This window comes from Amblyomma mixtum, chromosome 2, assembly GCF_055824585.1.
Source record: "Amblyomma mixtum isolate Tamu chromosome 2, ASM5582458v1, whole genome shotgun sequence".
Taxonomy (NCBI): Eukaryota; Metazoa; Arthropoda; class Arachnida; order Ixodida; family Ixodidae; genus Amblyomma; species Amblyomma mixtum.
Genome location: NC_143013.1, coordinates 133,950,719 through 133,968,927, shown reverse-complemented (window position 1 = coordinate 133,968,927; position 18,209 = coordinate 133,950,719). Strand labels below are relative to the sequence as shown.

Below are 18,209 nucleotides of genomic sequence, written 5' to 3'. Positions count from 1 at the left end.
TCACTAATTTTGGGCTGCTTTTTCCCCTGGGAAACGAAGTTCAAAACACTGGCCTCGATCTTCTCGAGACTGTCCAGGTGCGAGAGCACAGTGCCTTCCATTTCGCCTCAACAGCGCCGAATCAGGCTAACGCTGACGCCAGTTCAGTGGCTGCGCACGGACGCGTTTCTTCGACAACACAGTTGCCCTCGTCGTCGCTGGAGTCGGCGTCTTGAACGCCAGCTACCGCTTGAACTTCGCTGTCAGTGTTAAAAGTCCTCAACAGTCACTTCGGACGGAACGGCGCCGAGAAAATTGGACAAGTCGCGAAACGCGTCGTCCAAGCACTCATCGTCATCTAAATCTTCCGGACATTAATCTCCGGCCACTTCAAGGCCTGCCTTGCCAAAACAGTTGGCTACTGGGGCCTGCTTCACGTCGCGCGTTGAAACACAGGCACACACACACAAAAAAACATGCGAGGCGCAGATGGAGTGATAAGAGCGAAGCCTATGCGAGCGGCAGTCAACGCGGCTGCGAAGGAACGACAGAGGGAAAAGAAAGAGCAGGGAGAAAGATCGGTGCTCTGGGCTTCGTTTTTTTTTTTTTTTTTATGAGCTCTCTTTTCCCCAGACCCACGAGCGACCGTTTTCTCTCTCTCTCTTTCCCCAAGAAGCGTGGTCGCCGCGCGTCTCCATGCGGCGCTCTCTCTTCGCTGATCTCCAATGACCTTGACGGAGCACACGCCGGCGGTACAGGAGGAGAGGAGGAGTGGGAAAGCTCGCGCCGGTGGGGCGCAAAAACGGGGAACAAAAAAAAAAAGGGGCCCTGCGCCTGCTGACTGCGGAAATGTTCTCCGCTGAGGCGGCTGAGGACCGGACAGGAATGTCTTTGGGGAAAGCGCACCTTCCAGGGGCGCGGCGCGGCGCGGCGTTCGATATATCCAATGTCCGGCGAAAATGGAATTCGATATACAATGCAACTGTCCTATACTTTTACATAGTATTTTCAAGGGGGTAATCTGTGTGTTCGATATAGCCAATAATTCGAAATATGCGGGTTCGATATATCCGGGTTCGACTGTAGTACGTTACCAAGTTATCGAAAAAAGTAACGCGTTACCGGTAACGCCGTTAATTGTAACGCGCGCGTTACCGACAACACTGAACCTTGGATGCTACCACTGCTCGCTCGCAATGCAGTGCTCGACGCTTGGTGTCACTGCTTATGAACCGGTCTCGACTAGCTAAAATCGAGTTCATGTAAATACGCATCGGTCGAGTTGGGTTGACTTCCCTCAGCCCGACCCCTGAATCAACCCGTGCGTTACTGGTTCATGTAAACAGAGCTAAGCAAGCACTCGCTTATGCAATGCCAAAGTTTGCGTTCAGTCACCATGCATAGCTACAGGACGCTCTCGGTGCTTTTGCAAACCACACTTCTCATCCTTTTAAGTTTCATCCAATTTTGATTTGCTTGGTGCCTTGTTGGTGCTGAGAAGCGGAATATGGGTGTTCGGCGCTGGGAAACCTCGTACGTGACTAGGCAAAGTAAGCTACAGGCTGTCACTACAACCGAGGACATGCTTCTGTAGCTATGTAAGGAAGGCTAGGCGGAAATGGGAAGAAAACCAGTCATAAGGCCTTGTGCTAGGAGCTCCTTTCTTTCCTTTTATTTAGAGATTCACTACATAGGTGTTCATCACAATGGAACCTTTTCCGGGTAATGTCCTGCGGATGCACCAAGCCTCTCTTCCGCCATTTTAACTGACCGCACCTGTCTGCTCGGGCGAAACCAGTAACCCCACCCTACCATTGTAAAAGAATTTTCGCAGAAAAGACTCAACCCAAACCGGAAACGCTAAATTGGTGGGTTACTGGGAAATGGTCCATTGTATGACGCCCCACATCCTTCTGTGCTCAATGGCTTGAGATGGGTTAACTTTTTTGTTCTTCGGTCCCCGGAACCTTGGCCGCATACCTACAGAAAGTTCTGGGTCTACTTTTAGTACACGGAAGAACGAATACTTTCGTATCGCGGTCAAGGGTCGCGGTGTAGTTTACACACCTGGAGGGGCAATACAACTTCCCTCCTTTTTGGGGTACTCAGGTACTGCCATCTATCGACAGAAAAAGTTCAAATCTGAGTTGCCTTGTAGCTGGTGAGCCCTCTTAAGATGACATATCTGTAGAGTTGAGGGGGACGTGCGCTGGGGAATCGAAATTTCATTTTTTTTCGCTATTAAATCAACCCAGACAAAGAAACGAACCAAGGTGTACTATAGAATGAAGGCTCAGAATTCCAAATGCACACGTCGTTAAAAATTTTCAGAAAACATTTCACAACCCCTTTAAGCCATAGGGAGGGGGGGGGGGGGGGACAAGAAAAAAAAAGTGATAGCTGCCTAGCCCAGGTCCATGCCGACCATATGGGACCAGAACGCAAGCACGTTCTGCACTGACCAAGCTGCAAGCTGATGCACGAGGGCTAAGCTGGCTTTCATGTTAAGTTCTTGGTTCGGTTGTTGGGTGATAAATATTAACACCCTCGTAAAGTCATCCTCCAGGCACTAAATATTTAAGGAGAAATGCACAAGCTTTTTATGTCATCATGGTCTCAGAACCCTACTCTGTCCATTAAAGCTATTAGTTATGTCTTTTAGACGCCCAGTACTCATGGAAATAAAACTCCAGCATGCATATTTAGATGAAAATGTTTCTTACAAAATAAATTTCGAAAACTATTGCCCAGGCACATAGAAAAATAGAGACCTTTTTTGCACTCCTTAGCATCTCATGATCCATGCGCAAAATACAAGATCATTCTACTGCTGTTTGTTTTGAAGAAACAGTGAGGGAAAATCAATGTTAAAATTTATTCCGTCGTTTGCGTTGGTTGTATCCTTTCACTTGCTGTCAGAGAAATGCGGCATTGCAACCAATGGAAGTCCTGATCTTCTAATCCCTTCTCTCTATGAGATGATGGTGCTCCGTTTTCGGAAACTTGTGAAATTCATGATGCGCCTGGACTATCAGAAGTGTGATTGTAAAAAAAAAAATTAATTGTCTACATTTGCGCTACATAGTTCACCACAATTTTTTGTCACAAGACGGATGGAGGCAAAATTCCAGAGGCCCGTGTACTGTGTGATGTCAGTGCACGTTAAAAAACCCCTGGTGGTCGAAATTTCCGGAGCCCTCCACTACGGCGTCCCTCATAGCCCGAGTTGCATTGGGACGTTAAACCCAAATGAACCGAACCTGAACCAAACCTTTGTCACAAGACGAAGGGTTATGAAAAAAATAAATAAATGAGGAACCGAAAATTTTAACCAGATTGGTGACTGCCGTGTCCTCCCTAAATTGGTAGTTGGAGATGTCGAAGGGTTCAGCGATGAGACCCCCCCACAAAATGGATTGCCGTGTGTGTGCGTGCAGCTGTGTGACGGGGATGTGCGGTGGCAGCTGCTGGTGGTGGAGCAGCTGCTGCCCCGAGTGGAGCCCCCGTTGGACGGCCCCTGCTTGCTGCAAGCACTGGCCGCCTGCCTGCTGGCCCTGGATGCACGCCTCGGCTGCGGAGGAGTGCTGCGTGCCCTGCTCGGCTGCCTTCGGGGGAGTTCCAAGGTGGGTCCTGCAGTGGCAGCTTGCTTGGGGACAGTCGTTGGCTTCGTTGGTGCGTGCTCGAGTTGTGTAGCGTGAGCTACATTGGCCACAGTCTCGCCGTTTTGCATGCTCCCTGCACATGTGCGAGGAAGGAGTGATGTCGCTACGCACAGCTGCTGCGCCCCGCCACGCGCGCTCGCCGCTGTGCGCTCACTCTACGTATATCCTGGCATAGCACAGCTAAACCACTGCCAATTTTTTGGGTCCTGTTGGAGAAGAAACCCTGCATGGAGCTTTAAAAGATGGACAAAGTCAGTTTCATTCACCTTGTGTACGTTCTATTAAGGCTGTGTTCTGCAGAAACTCTGGCTGCAGCCCCATTGTGAGTTAAATATCCCTGGAGAAGCAATGCAGGCTGGCCACTTAGGTGACGTGACCTTGTGGCCCTATCATAACCTAGAAACTTGGAAACAGAGGTTGTTATAAAAATTCTTTCAAAAACAATCTCTGTAACAGATTTTACTTCCTTGCCTGGTCATATGTCATGCGCGGTTCTTTCTTTTCCTTTTTGCGATCTGTCTCTGACAATAGCTACTTTTACAGCTGAAGAGGTGATGTCACCTTTCATATCTGTTAGTCCAAGATAGCTGGCACCGCAAAATGTGACATGTGATGTGACTGTCTGGTTATATAAATGTGACTTGATGACAAATAAATCAGTTGATAGAAGCGTTCTTTTCTGTCTTGTCCTCCCCTGTGGTTGTCGTTTTTTGCGCTGTCTTCCCACCAACCTTAAAGGTGGAGCCTAAGTGTCCCCTGCGGTTTTTTTTTTGCACATCCAAAGTTGAAAAATGCGTGATGCAAACCTGATTTGATAGTGCCCCACAGCACTCGTCGGTTGTTGCCAGCGGAGCAGCAGCAGGGTAGTCGCAAAGCAAAGGTCTGCTTCAGCCTCTGATTGACCGGAATCATTGGTAGTACCATTTGTGCCACTGGCACTGTGTGAGTGATCATAAGGTCTGTTCGGTTACTGCACCAGTTCAAGGAGGCCAGTACTCCGCATTCATTTTGCCTGCACTACACACTCTGCGCATGTGCCAGAACTGGCACGGCGGCGTACGCCAGTCAGAGGATGAGGTGTCTCAAACATGTAGGGATTTACAGAATTATTAATCCATATGTGTGTATGTGTAATGGTGAGTGGTGCTTTTGCAACTGATATTCTTTCTGCTTTCCGCCAGAATGAGCAGCGGGTGCCCAGTGGTGACGAGCAGCTGGTGTGGGATGCCTGCCTGGTGCTGGCAGCCGTTTTGCTGGCACGGGCTCCTGGCTCTGGCCTGGCTGACACTCTGGACCTGTGTGAGTTGCTGGCGGAGAGTGACAATGAGGCAAAGTGCATTTGGCATGCACTCTCAATTGATGAATAGCAGCTTTCCAATATCCTTCATCTTCAGTGAAGATTATATTCAGTGGGGAAAAATTTCACATGTTCAGATTTCAACATGATGGCGTTAAGGCTCCCGTTGTGCAGAAAATCCAGCATCAGTGTTGCCACTGTCAGTGTTATGAGTGAAAAATAAGGTGGCATTGCAGTTGGCAGTTAAATTAATGATTGGTTAGGCGTTTTTGCTCCCAGTCTTGAGCTTTCCAAGTTGCCTGGCATGCTGCTTCATTCATAGCATTTCAGTTTACAGTGTGTTTTGAAGTGTTCTGGTTCAAGCTGCTACGCTCCTCTTCGATGCTCTAACGCTTGCCAATTTTCTAAGCATACAATGGGTCAGCCGGGCCGTGCTGAGCAAGCCACCACCTCTGGTGCTTCTGTCAAGGGTGCACAGCATTTCAGTGCTGTGCCAAGTTCGTCGAGCCAGCCACCCCTGCAGGAGCACTCGTCAAAAGATAAACATGCCATTATGTTATCGGCGTGCAGCATCTTGAATGTGCTGCCAAGGTCTGGGCTGTGTACGGCATGAGACTGAGGAATGAGCTAAGAAAATCTATCACTTAAAAAAAAATTGTGAACAACAAAACTGGTAGTGTGGGTTCATTATGTGATTGGATTCATTACGTGATTAAATATGGTCATGTTCATCATCAGCCTTACTATTCCCACTGCAGGGCAATGGCCTCTCCCATGTCTCTCCAATTAACCCTGTCCTTCACCAGCGGCGGCCACTGTATCCCCGCAAACTAACTTTCTGCTAGGCTTGCCTTCTCTTGGTATCCACTCCGTTACCCTTAAGGACCAGCGGTTATCTTGACTTCGCATTACATGCCCTGCCCAAGCCCACTTCTTCCTCTTGATTTCAACTAGGATGTCATTAACCCGCGTTTGTTCCCTCACCCACTCCGCCCGCTTCCGCTCTCTTAACATTACACGTATCATTTTCCTTTCCATGGCTCACTGCGTTGTCCTCTTAACTTAAGCTGAACCCTCTTTGTTAGCCTCCACGTTTCTGCCCCATAGGTGAGTACCGGTAGGATACAGCTGTAGTACTTTTCTCTTTTAAGGGATATTGGTAAACTGCCATTCATGATCTGATAGAACCTGCCATGTGTGCTCCACCCCATTCTTATTCTTCTAGTTATTTCCCTCTCATGATCCGGATAAGCTGTCACTACTTGCCCTAAATTGACATATTCTTTTACTACTTCCAGCACCTCGCTACGAACTGCGAACTGCTGCTCCTTTGCTAGGCTGTTGAACATTACTTTGGTTTTCTGCATGTTAATTTTTAGCCCCACCATTCTGCTGTGCCTGTCTAATTCATTGATCATGCTTTGTAGTTCATGACCTGAGTGAGTTTGCAAGGCTATGTTATCAGCGAATCGCAGAATACTTTTGTATTCTTCATTTAACTCTTACCCCCAACTGTTTCCAATCCAAGCGTCTGAACACTCCTGTAAACAGGCAGTGAATAGCATTGGTGAGATCGTGTCTCCCTGCCGGACAACCTTCCTTATTTGGAATTTTGTTGCTGACTATCATCAGAAGATAAATTTTGTACCTAATGTCTAAGTTGTGTTACTCAAATGCAGTGCGTGCCCTTGAAAAGGACATGTGCTGCGATGCAAGTTTTCCGTTTCTTCACTTGCAATAAGAGGTACTGCATGCCTGGTACGTGTGATCTTTGCCAGTCTCGTTTTGTGCATCTTAAATCATTACTTCTGTACAATGGCTAGTCTACAAATAACAAGGTGCAATAATGCTAACTGTTGGATCGTCGGAACTGGGAAAGGTACCAGCGAAAACACAGAGACGTGGACACAGGAAAGAGGTGTGTGACACGGACAGGGGCTGGACCTCAACTGTGCTTTATTGAAAAAAAAAAACACTGCCATCCAAAACTCCTCCCCACGTTTGGGCATTTTCATCACCTCCCCCTCAGAAAAGGAGCACCCTTAGGACTCTTTTTTTTTCTTCTTGTCCATTCAGTTGAGTTCAGTTCAGTATTATTTCCTTAAAGGTCCCATAATTGGGGGTGTGCCAGCATGTGCGTGTGTTCCATCACCTTGACTGCCACATGCAAAGTGCTTTTCTCGTCAAAATGCCTAATTGGCTCACTGCCGCTAGAAGTCAGTGTACTATTCGGTCTTGTAGAGCCGTCATCTGGTCACTGTAGACATATGTGCGAAATCTTCCACTTGGAATATTGGTGACAGATGATACATTTTAAGGACTGGCTGAAGTGCCTACATGTTGGAGAGCACCAGGGATAGGTCCCTCTGGGCCATTTCAAGGGTCTGCGTTTCATGTCTGCATGCCTGACTGAGTTTTACTGGCACGTAACTCAGCCCTAAGAAAAAGAAGGCGTTGTTTCTACATGGCCCAGTATTGTACCAGGATGGCACGTCGTTGCCACCACCGGTCATAGATGCACTCCTCAAAAACGAACCAAAGAAACCAATGATGCACCATGAATCCAATCATTCCAAAGGGGTCAAAAGGGGCATAGTGTCTTTCCGGGTGCTGTACAGGAGTGCTGCTTCCATTTGCTTGCAGTGAGCTTCTAATGCTCGATAGTCAGGGCTGTTGCTGTATCTGTTGCAGAAAATCAAGGATTGTCCTGGCTGGAATTTTCTAATCTGGAAGTGAAGACAGAACTTGGAAGTAATGCATTACCTACTGTATATTTTCACGTATACGTCTACTCCGAATACAAGTCTACCCTCCAACTCGCAGCTCTCACTGACCAAAATGAAAGTTGTCTCGTGTACATACCACCCTCCGTGAGATGGCATTGATGCGTGTGTGTAGTTCAAAGCAAAAAAAGCGTAACGATACAATCCTAACATCAGCAGATGAAACGTTGCCCCATTCTGTTTTCTATACTTGCGTGCGGCCAGCTTACAAGCACCAAACCGAACTGTCAACACTCGTGTAGTTTCAAATTCTGGTACAACTTGTGCTACAGAAGTTTGCTCTTGCACTGTGTACAGCTCGCCTGGGAAAGCAGCGCCGGTGTGAGCAAGCCAGGCAAAAGCACAAAATTCTAATTTTCGCAGTGGCACCTATTTGTGCACGAATTAGCAATTTTTTTTCTTTTTTAGCGCATCGAGCTTCACGCGTCCTGCCAGGAAAAAGCACTGGCTACTGGTACAAGGCATGTACTACCCATAGTTCAGCCATAACTACCTTAGACCCCTTTCACAGGTGGACCTCAAAATTAGTAAATTGGTTTTTGAGAAATGGAAATGGTGCAATATCTGTCTCGCATATCTCGGTGAACACCTGAACCCTAAGGGAAGGGAGGAAGGTGCGAGTGGAAGAAGAAAGAGAGAAAGAGGTGCTGTAGTGGAGGCCCCTGGAATAATTTCGACCACCTGGGGATCTTTAGCGTGCACTGACATCGCACAGCACACGGGCACCTCTTGCGTTCCACCTCCATCGAAACGCGGCCGCCGCGGTCGGGTTCGAACCCGGGTACTCCGGCTTGGTGGGCCTGCGATACATACAGTGCCGCACAATATAAAGAAGGTGGCTGAAAGGCATGGCGTGAATGTTGTGTTTTCCGCACGTTGCAAACTCTCTGCCCGTTGTGCTAGAATGGGAAATGAGCGGTGAACAAAGGAGCATGTAAAGTTAAGCCTGTGAAATCCGTTGTCCAGTGCAAAACTGGGGTTGTGTACCAGATTCTGATGGCGTGTGAAAAAGGGTACAAGGGCCACACAGGAAGGTGTGTAAACAAGCACTTTCAAGAATATAATGCATCCTAGATGTGAACCAATGAGAGCGTTTGGCAGTTCATTGCCGCAGCTGCAAAAAAATGCAACCAATGTAAGCGAGTGTACCACCATGGGGTCATTTTTGGAGGGGAGGACCAGATACGAGCAGGAAATTTTAGAACTTTTTTGCATTAGTAACCAAAAAGAACGTTGTTTAAGTGCTGCATCTTTATGTTTACTAGAGAAGGGGCATGCCTACCTCAGCGATGGGTAAAAATGAAGAAGAAAAAGGTCTCATGGTTTATGTATGGTTTAACGTCCCGAAGTATGTATGGTTTAACGTCCCACGAGGGACACCATAGTGAAGGGCTGTAGATATTTCGACCACCTGGGGTTCTTTAATGTGCACTGACATCGCACAGTACACGGGCCTCTAGGATTTTGCCGCCATGAAAACTCGGCGGCCGCGGCCGGGTTCGAAGCCTCGTCTTCCGGGTCGGCTGCCGAGCGCCATAACCACTGAGCCAACGCAGCGGGGCAAAGGTCTAATGGCTGAGATCATTGCGCTTGTCTTGTGGGGAGGTATTGAAAATGTACGTGCATAGGAAGTTATGTGTGGCACTGTTTGTTTCAGTAAAGCACTGCAGAAGAATGGAAGTCTGGGCAAGTTGTTACAGCTTCATAATTTTCGCAACAGCGCTACACAACGAGGACAACGAGCAAAGAGTGACACAAACTTTGTGTCACTCTTTGCTCGTTGTCCTCGTTGTGTAGCGCTGTTGCAAAAATTATCAATCAATAAAGCACAATGGACATGCGGTGCTGGTCTGTGTGACAGTTGTTTCTCGTGTCCACAGCCTGTGCTTTCACTGGTGCCTTTTCAAGTTCCACAAATAACATTTCTTGTGCGAGGAGCGTACGGTGTACAGAGAGGGAGCTATGATGTGCAGGCGAGGTGCTGCTGGAGAGGAGGGACTGGCGGGGGGTGGGCCGCTGCCTGGCGCTGCCCCTCTGCCTGCTGGTGCAGCAGCAGCAGCTTCTCCCCCGGGGACTACAGGGGCGAGCGGCTGCCCTCCTGGGGCGGCTGGCTGCAGACGGTGTTCCGGCCACTCCACCGGAGGAGAGGACGACCTCCTCTGCGGTGACTCTGGCCAGCAGCCACCCCCTGGTGGCCGGGGCCCTGTTTGCTGCCACTTGCCTGCGTGGCTCCTCCTCGCCCCAGGTGGGATGCCATGGCATGCTGTTATTGTGTGTTGGCAGCCTCCTTGCTTCAAAACTTGCTTTCTAGTGCTGGCATGCTGGCTGCTAAAGCCACAATACTGTTTTTTTTGTAAATATATCATAGCCACAATAATTGCACTTTCTACCTTTTTTTCTGCATTGCACCGTACATTGTTTACTTCATTAAAAACTCTCCTAATCTTGTAATTGTCTTTGCTTATCTCTTGATTTTGTACCAGATCCTCCCATGTCTGATGCGTTGTGTTTGTATCCTAGTTTTGTTGCCAATGCCATGTTTTAAGGGCCGTGAACCCCATCAAGCCCAGTTAGACACTTTTTGTTCACGGTCCTCAGCATCTGTAATGTTGATGATGATGATGATGATGAAATCCTCTGAGAGCAGCATTCCTGCAACTTTTATTATACACACAGGCTGGCTGTTCTGCTGGTCCAATGTTTAGGGGAATCCCCCACGGTCGAGTAGATTTGTAATAAGGGAGCAATTACTCATTGACATCCATATGGCTACAAAGGAACACTATACAGCTTTCTCAGAAACTTCGTAATTAAAGAAAAATTCGTCCTGGTCCGGGGTTCGAGCCCGGTACCACCGCTTCACTGGAGCAGTCACTCTACCAACTGCTCCCTTATTTGTCTTGTGCTTCACCGCAACAACAGTTTAGGGCTCATATCCTGGTTCTGTGGTGTCATTGGCGTCATGACATGAAAGAGAAACGAGGAGGAAAGAGAAGGAAAGAGAAGCACCATGCGTTACAGCCATGCCACAGTTTTGTGGTGCCTTCTGTGTGCAGTAGTGCAAACACACTGTTTTGTGTGTTTTGTCTCCTTCTTGGTCTGTGTGTGTTTGTGCTGTTGAACCACCATTATGAATCTGCACCAAGTAGCCCAATCTGCAGTTCTTCTACAGTGCAAACTGGCACTTTAACCAAGTGCCACTCGATGGATTCATGGGGTCCTCTGTGTGTAGGGGGCGCGTTTTGAGTGGTCACTCCATGAATGACATCATGTGGAATATTCTAGAGCAAATAAAAAATGATAACAAATGAATAAAGATACCTGTATCTATTGACATCCATCCGAGCGCAGCCATATGGCTACAAAGCTGAGAAAGCTGTATAGCTTTCCTTTGTAGCCGTATGGCTGCGCTCGGGTGGATGTCAATGAGTAATTACTCTCTTATTACAAATCTACTCCACATTGGGGGGATTCCCCTAAACATTTGACCAATACCTGTATCTACCACCACAAATGGCTGTTGCAGATTGTCACATTACACAGGTGTGGCAGCTGTCAGCAAGTTTTTTTTCTTTCAAGCATTCTAATAGAACAGGTCACATTGGCAGTCCCAGTTAGTTTTGTGACAGGTCATTAGCCATTACACTAGTTCTTGCTCTCACTGCCATGGACTCCTCATTTCACCTTGGGTCTATGACGCACTCATGGCCAAGAACCACTGCCCCATGGCTGCTTTGCTTATTGTGTTAAAGCAGCACTTCATGCATGTGCGGCTGTTCATAAATGGTCTCTTTGAATTTCCAAGCTGTGAACTGTCCTCGGGCAGCTCTAGACTGTCTGGACCGGAAGCAGATTCATTAATGACGCACACAAGTTGCTCCAGGCTTTCTGGGGGAGTCCGATATCCAACGTGCTTGGTACCTTAAGAAGCTGCTTGCCCAATGCTCGTTGTTTCCATCGCAGTGAAATCACCGTGACCAGATAGCTATGAAGACCCTTCGTGATATATACCTACATTCCATGAAAAAGCCTGTTTTTTCTTGTTGAGTACTGTGCCCCTTTTTCATCAATGGGCAGGAATCTCTCATTGCTGCATTGCCAGCAATTGCTGACTGTTCTTCACTCAACATTGCACTGAAGCAGACAGCAACCAGAAACAAAACAAGCACGAATCTGAAGCGCCTGCAACAGTGCCATGTGCGCCAAAGGCATCTTTGAACAATGTGATGTTTTCTTTAGTTACTGGCTGTTGCAATCACCCTTATTCGGAAAACGGTTTGAGCAGTGAGGAGTGTTTGAGCTTGTCTCTCTCGGTATGGGTGCAAGCAGCGCATACTGCGCCGTTTTCCGCTCCCTGTCTTATACAGTGCAGCCGAAAGTGTGGGGGCAGCTGAGGAGAGTCCTTGCACTGCCCTGGAACTATACCCAGAACAGCAGCCTGGGATTGTTGGTTATTCTTCAAGTAACAGCGCAAAAAACACAGACGGGGCACATAGAACGAGAACACACAACGAGCGTTGACGTTTGCTGTGTGTTCTTGTTCTATGTGCCCCCTATGTGTTTTTGCGCTGTTACTTGAAGATGAAACTATACGTTGGTCAAAAAGAATACCTTTTTGAACAGTCACATTTGTAGCCGCAGCCATCCTGGCAAATTGAGTTACAAACAGGGGTTCTGGGCAGTTCCGAGCAGTCTGGGATGGCGAATTGAAGAAACCAAGAAGGAATTTTTAGAAAACTTTCTGGCTGCCTGCTAGGTGCATGCCATTGCAGAACGACTGCATTGCACTGGTGATGGCATTGCATTTCCTTATATAATATATAATAAACACCTTTATTTTCAGAGAACAAAATACAATCTTTAAGACAAGTCTGCCCAAGCCATAAAGGCTTGTAGGGCAGTACTTGGCAGTCGATGAAAGACAGATATATTAAACAGTAGGTGTTACAAAGCAAGCAAACAATGATAAACCGCAATACCTAAGGCAAACAAGAACAAAGAAACAGTTTAGGTTACCGACATATGTGTTTTTAAGAAGTTCTTTAATTGAGACAACGAAGAAACTGGAAAGATTGAATCAGGCAGAGAATTAAACATTTTTGGTATGTAATAATTACGAGTGAAGTGGCCATAGTGAGTGTAGCAGCGAGGTACCGTAAAACGGGGATGATGTCGAAAAGGACGAACAGGAATGAAAGGCACCAAAAATGTACTCTCCCAAAAGTGAGCACGAATGACTACATGATGGAAGAGGGCATCAAAAGAGGGCAGCTGTAAAAGCGAAAACAAATTGCAGTCAGGTGAAGCATTTGTGTTGTATGCCACGGATCGAAGGATGTTCTTTAGTATCGCATTTAATTTCATTCGCCAAGTCTTTGAGCAATGATAATAAACAGTGACTCCATATCTGAGAATACCATAAATGAGAGCATGTGCAATAAGCTTGCGAGTCTGAAAGCAACGAGATGCCGGCTGGGGCTTCCCCCGTCTGTGCAGGATTGTGTGGAGCGCTGGTGGAGCCTGCGTGGTGTGTTGCCCAGCCAGGAGAGGGCCCTGCTGGGCATGCTGGTGGCATCGGCCGCACTGCTGGGTAGCCGGACGCCGGCCGATGCTCGGGTGGCCCTGGGTGCCCTCCGCCAGGAAGTGGACGCCGCCACCCAGCTGGTGGGCTTCGCTCTCTCTGTCTGTAGAATGCTGCAGAATCTCGATGATATTGTTACAGGGATGTTACGGTTACGGTAAGTCTGTACTGACGGCTGCGCTGTGATGGCCAGCACTCAGCTCAGACTCCAAGGGCCCAGCTACACACGCTTAGGGTCGTCGTTGTCCAGCGCACCGTCACTTTGTCGTTCACGATTCGTTCACAATTCATGCACGAGTCGAGTCCACTTATACAGTAACCAGTTCACCGATTACATTGTCCCCCTCGGCTGAAGGCAACGTCCCGGTGCGTGTTAGGCATGCAATGTCGAGGGTGGGTGATACGGCTTTAGGCGAGCCACATGAACGACTTCGGATGTCAGTGGAGCAGACGGAATCGCACCTTCCAAAGGTAACAAAATCCGTATGGCAGATGCACTGGACATGCAGTAAGGTGTTTGTCTGGGCTGGTCGGTTCAAACTGAAGGCACAGTGCACGATGGATGGGACTAAGGCAGAGACAGACACAGCGCTGTTTTTGGCAAAAAGGAGCACAATCAACAGATACAACAGCATCAGGGATGATTGTCGAAAAAAAAACACACGCACACAACAAACAAAAGCACATGATCACACTCTACACTTAGCGTACTTAACTGTTAAGATAGTCAATTTCTTTTTGTGTTAGCACGGCGGAAGGTTTTCTGGCACAATTGTCAAGTCCCCAGTGAACTAAAAGAGCTTCCACGATTTCCCGCGTATGTTGGTCCTTATGTTTATACAAGAAAGCCAATGTAGAGCCAAATTGCTTTTGGGGGGTGGCTTGAGGAAGTGTTTGTGCTCACTTAGGCAATCATTGAGGCAACTGACTGTTTGACCAATATGACACCGCCCACAGGATAGCTCTGTCTTATAGACAACATTTTTACGGCACGTGATTTTTTTTTTACTTTCGGCAGGTAGAGGTCCTTCACGGTAGACGGTTTTACACAAGCGTTGCAGTTTGTTAGGGGCAGAGAAGTGCTGTGTTTGTCTCTGCCTTAGTTCCGTCCTTTGTGCGCTGTGCCTTCAGTTTGAACTGGAAATGCATTCACACAGACCTCTTTATGGCATTCTTTTACAGCCCTGTGCCACTGTTCACTGCTAGCTATGCATACTGTGCGAATGGCGAGCGTGATGTGGGCGAGGTGCGGGCAGCACTTCAGTGCTGGAGGGTGCTGTCGCTGCTCGCGCATTTCTGTAAGCTTTAATGGTACGGGAGAGTGTTCGGAACATCTGAAGTTCATCCCATGGTACACTATGCACTCTGGCCGGGGAATTGCACAAATTCGTATCGTTACAAAATTCATACCAACTGCAATCATGTCATCGAGATTCTGGCTGTAATGCCTTATTTTGTGTTGCTGTTGCCACATGGTTGCAAAGTTATTGCATATCCGCTGGACAGCTAGCAGCTGGATGCACATTTAGGCATTTAGAAGGCAGTTGCTTGCAGTCTGTGCTTTCCTTTCTCTTATGTTTGCAGTGTGAATGCAGCCTCGCCACTGTTTGTGCAGTCGTGTGTGCAATTCGAAATGCATGGTTCTTATCACATGTGCCACCTGATGCAAAATGCAGTCCAGTTATGAGCCCCAAGAATAAGTCGGTTCTCTCTGCATTGCAGTTGCAGTCAGAGCATCATTACCCTTTGCATTAGTTGCCTCGTATATTTGAGATGTAAGCGGCTCTGGATTGCAAGGAAGAGATCAGTGCCCAAATTGTGTCCATCACACAGGGGCCTTCAGCTACAAATTTCTTGCAGTTTTGAATTATCGCTGCCTAAGTGACATTTTCCAGCATAGTCTTCGCTTACTGTGACCATTAGTAGCAGGTGATCCATAGAAGCCACTCACTGCATTCACTCACTGGTGCACTCATACACAAGAGAATTTGTTGCGTCCTGTTGCATCAACTTTCATTTATCAAGTGCACTCTGTCCCAGATGCGTCAGAATGAAAGGGGATCAGGAAATACATTTCAGTGCTTTTTTATATGGTGACAAACAGAATTACCACCTTGCCATTATTTGCTGCCACCCTCTGCTGCAGCTGTCCGCCCATTTTTTCCCTTTCCTACCCCTCATTGCACTTTTACTGCCTTCCCTTTCTTAACAGCGTGTGTCGCGTTTACAGGTTCAAAGCCAGCTTTATTATTTCTTTTTTGAAGCGATAGCGCTTTTTTGAAGCGATAGCGATAGCGCCAGAGTCAGGTGGTGCCCGGAGAGCAACCTAGGAGGCACCTCGGTCACATGACCTTGCAGCGTCATCACTACCTGCCTACCATGGCAGGTGGCAGTTAAATTAATGATTGATCGCTCAGGAAGATCAACCTGGGCTGCACAAGACCCACCGCTGGGAGCACCTGTCACTGCAGCGCAGTGGCGCATCGCTTAACCGCGGCACCACTGCGCCTGGAGTGGTATACGAGGGCTCCCAGGCATCTATGAACAGAAAGTATTGAATGGCATTATAGGTACACCCACTATGCTGTTGCATCATATTCTTAAGACGTAGCTTAAGAATATGACGTAGCGTCTGTGCTGCGCCCATTGCATCTATAGCCCAAGGGCCATTGAAAAGCTGGCTTCTCTTCGCAGCTGTAAAGACTCAGGGCTACGCTGGATCAAAGGAAGGCAATTTGTTGTCTTAAAGGTGCACTAAAGAGGCTTCTGAGTTTGTCTTTGTACCGTGGGAACTCGATCTGCATGCTCCGAGCATTCTTAGAAACTTCAAATTATTGTGCTGTGCGGCTGCCTTCGCTATTAAATTGAATGAAACGTCCTTTCTCCCGCCTTTCTTTTTGAACTCACCTCAGAAAAGAGGAGGAGTCAGCCAGCACTTGGAGTTCCTTTCAGCCAGTCGCGTGGCAGCTTCGCTTTCACTTTTATTTTGTTTTTTTACGTTTCCGTGAATAAATAGTTTTAGTTGGAAATTACATAGCCACAAATTAGGCCCTCGGGAATAAAAATGCATGTGGACTCTTTGCTTTCGCCGATCGCTCCGTATCACTCTGCCGATGGCAGAGCGGCAAGTCGCTGCACAGCTGGCTGAAAGGCACTCCACTCGTTGGCTGACTCCTCCTTTTTTCGGAGGTGAGTTAAAAAAAAAGAAAAAAAAATCGTGAGTGCGACAGTTAATTTGATTTAATAGGGAAACCGGCCACGCAACACAATAATTCGAAGTTTCTAAGAATGCTTGGAGCGTGCAGATTGAGTTGCCGCGGTAAATGGCGAAGCTCAGAATCTTTTTTAATACACCTTTAATATCCGTTGTTCTCTAATTGTAGGCTTGAGATTACACTGTTCTATATTTTACCCTACCCATGATACACTAGTGCAGGTGAGGCTCCCTTCTATCGGTCTCAGTCTACACTCTGTTGCTCTGAGATGTCCCAGACTGTGCATCTGTCGCAACGTCATCATTCTATGAGAGATTTGTTGTTAGGGCGCAATGCTGTTTACTGTAACCGCTTCTTTATGAAAGATGTCGTTATGCTAAATTAAATAAACATACACTCACCAATCAAAGGCCAAATGGGACTGGCGTTTCACTTTACTATACCCATGTTTTTACTCTACGCCAGGTTACTATAGTGGAATTGAGCTGTGGTCCTCAACAATTGAAATGATATAGAGGCAGCTGAGTCTGGTTGATTCGAGTCTGGCTTCTTACCAAGGCAAAGACAAATCTAAAAAAGCAAAAAAAGAAAAAAAAGACAGGAGGGAATTGGCAGAACTCAGCAAAAAGCTATGCTGGCTTTAATAAAAACTCCATGGCTTAGTAAAAGAAGTTGCAGAGCTCATAGCATGACTTTTCAGCTACTGTGTTTGTCTGATGTCTGAAGTTCTTTCTATATGTATATATATACCAGGTGTCCCAGCTAAATGTAATCCTAGCCGTCTGAAACCAAATGAGGGTTGTTTAGAGTTGCGTGACCTAGTCTGCAGTATTTTTTTCGTTCTTCAAGGTTGTCTAATTAGTTAAGCTTAATTAACTAACTTTTTAATTATTGACTTGAGGAACAAAGTGTGAATGGAAAAGTTGTAGATCGCTTTGAGAAACAGCTTACTGAGACATTTGCAGCAAAGTAATATTTACGTAAAGTAGTTTTTTTACCGGCCTTTAACCATAACCTGCACAATAAGAAAAAGCTTCCACATGACAACTATGCCACTTCAACGTCCCAAGACGTGCCTTAAAGAATGAAATCTATTTTTTCTGAAGTCCTCTCCTCGATGAGACTTTGGGTGCACATTGGGGCAGAGAACTGAGTGAGCAGCTGGTCACGTGACAACTTTCTTATAAGGCCAAAAAATGAAGGTACGTAAACCGCAACTTGACGGAAACAGCACTACTAGCGGTTTTTCGAGGTGATCTAAAACTTTTGCATTGACAATTACTTCCTAAAGTTATAATTTAAAAAGTTAGCTAATTAAACTTGACTAATTAATTAACTTTGAAGAGCGAAAAAAATACTCAAGACTAGGCCACGCGACTATGAACAACCCTGAGTTGGTGTCACTGGACTAGGGCACTTCGCCTTTTTTAAAAGTTTGGTTACATTTAGCTGGGACACCGGCACACACACACACACACACACACACACACACACACACACACACACACACACACACACACACACACACACACACACACACACACACACACACACACACGCACGCACGCACACAGTGTACAATATAGAGTTGTCCCTCACAGAAGAATTCGTTCTCTCATTAGGGACAAAAAGAATGGCGTTATACACCCTGGCACCCTGGTGAAACTTACAGAGCATTGTTTGCGAACTTCA

General features: G+C 47.0%; 1 protein-coding gene across 1 annotated transcript in view; it reads left to right on the top strand.

Annotated features, from left to right (window-relative positions):
* Window positions 1–18,209, top strand: part of LOC149360960 (focadhesin) — a 156,642-nt gene that overhangs the window by 22,180 nt on the left and 116,253 nt on the right. Inside the window, exons 7-10 of the mRNA XM_089572564.1 lie at window positions 3,417–3,602; window positions 4,823–4,940; window positions 9,695–9,966; window positions 13,218–13,385. Coding sequence (XP_089428690.1) covers window positions 3,417–3,602; window positions 4,823–4,940; window positions 9,695–9,966; window positions 13,218–13,385 — 744 coding nt within the window. The remainder of the gene's footprint in view (window positions 1–3,416; window positions 3,603–4,822; window positions 4,941–9,694; window positions 9,967–13,217; window positions 13,386–18,209) is intronic.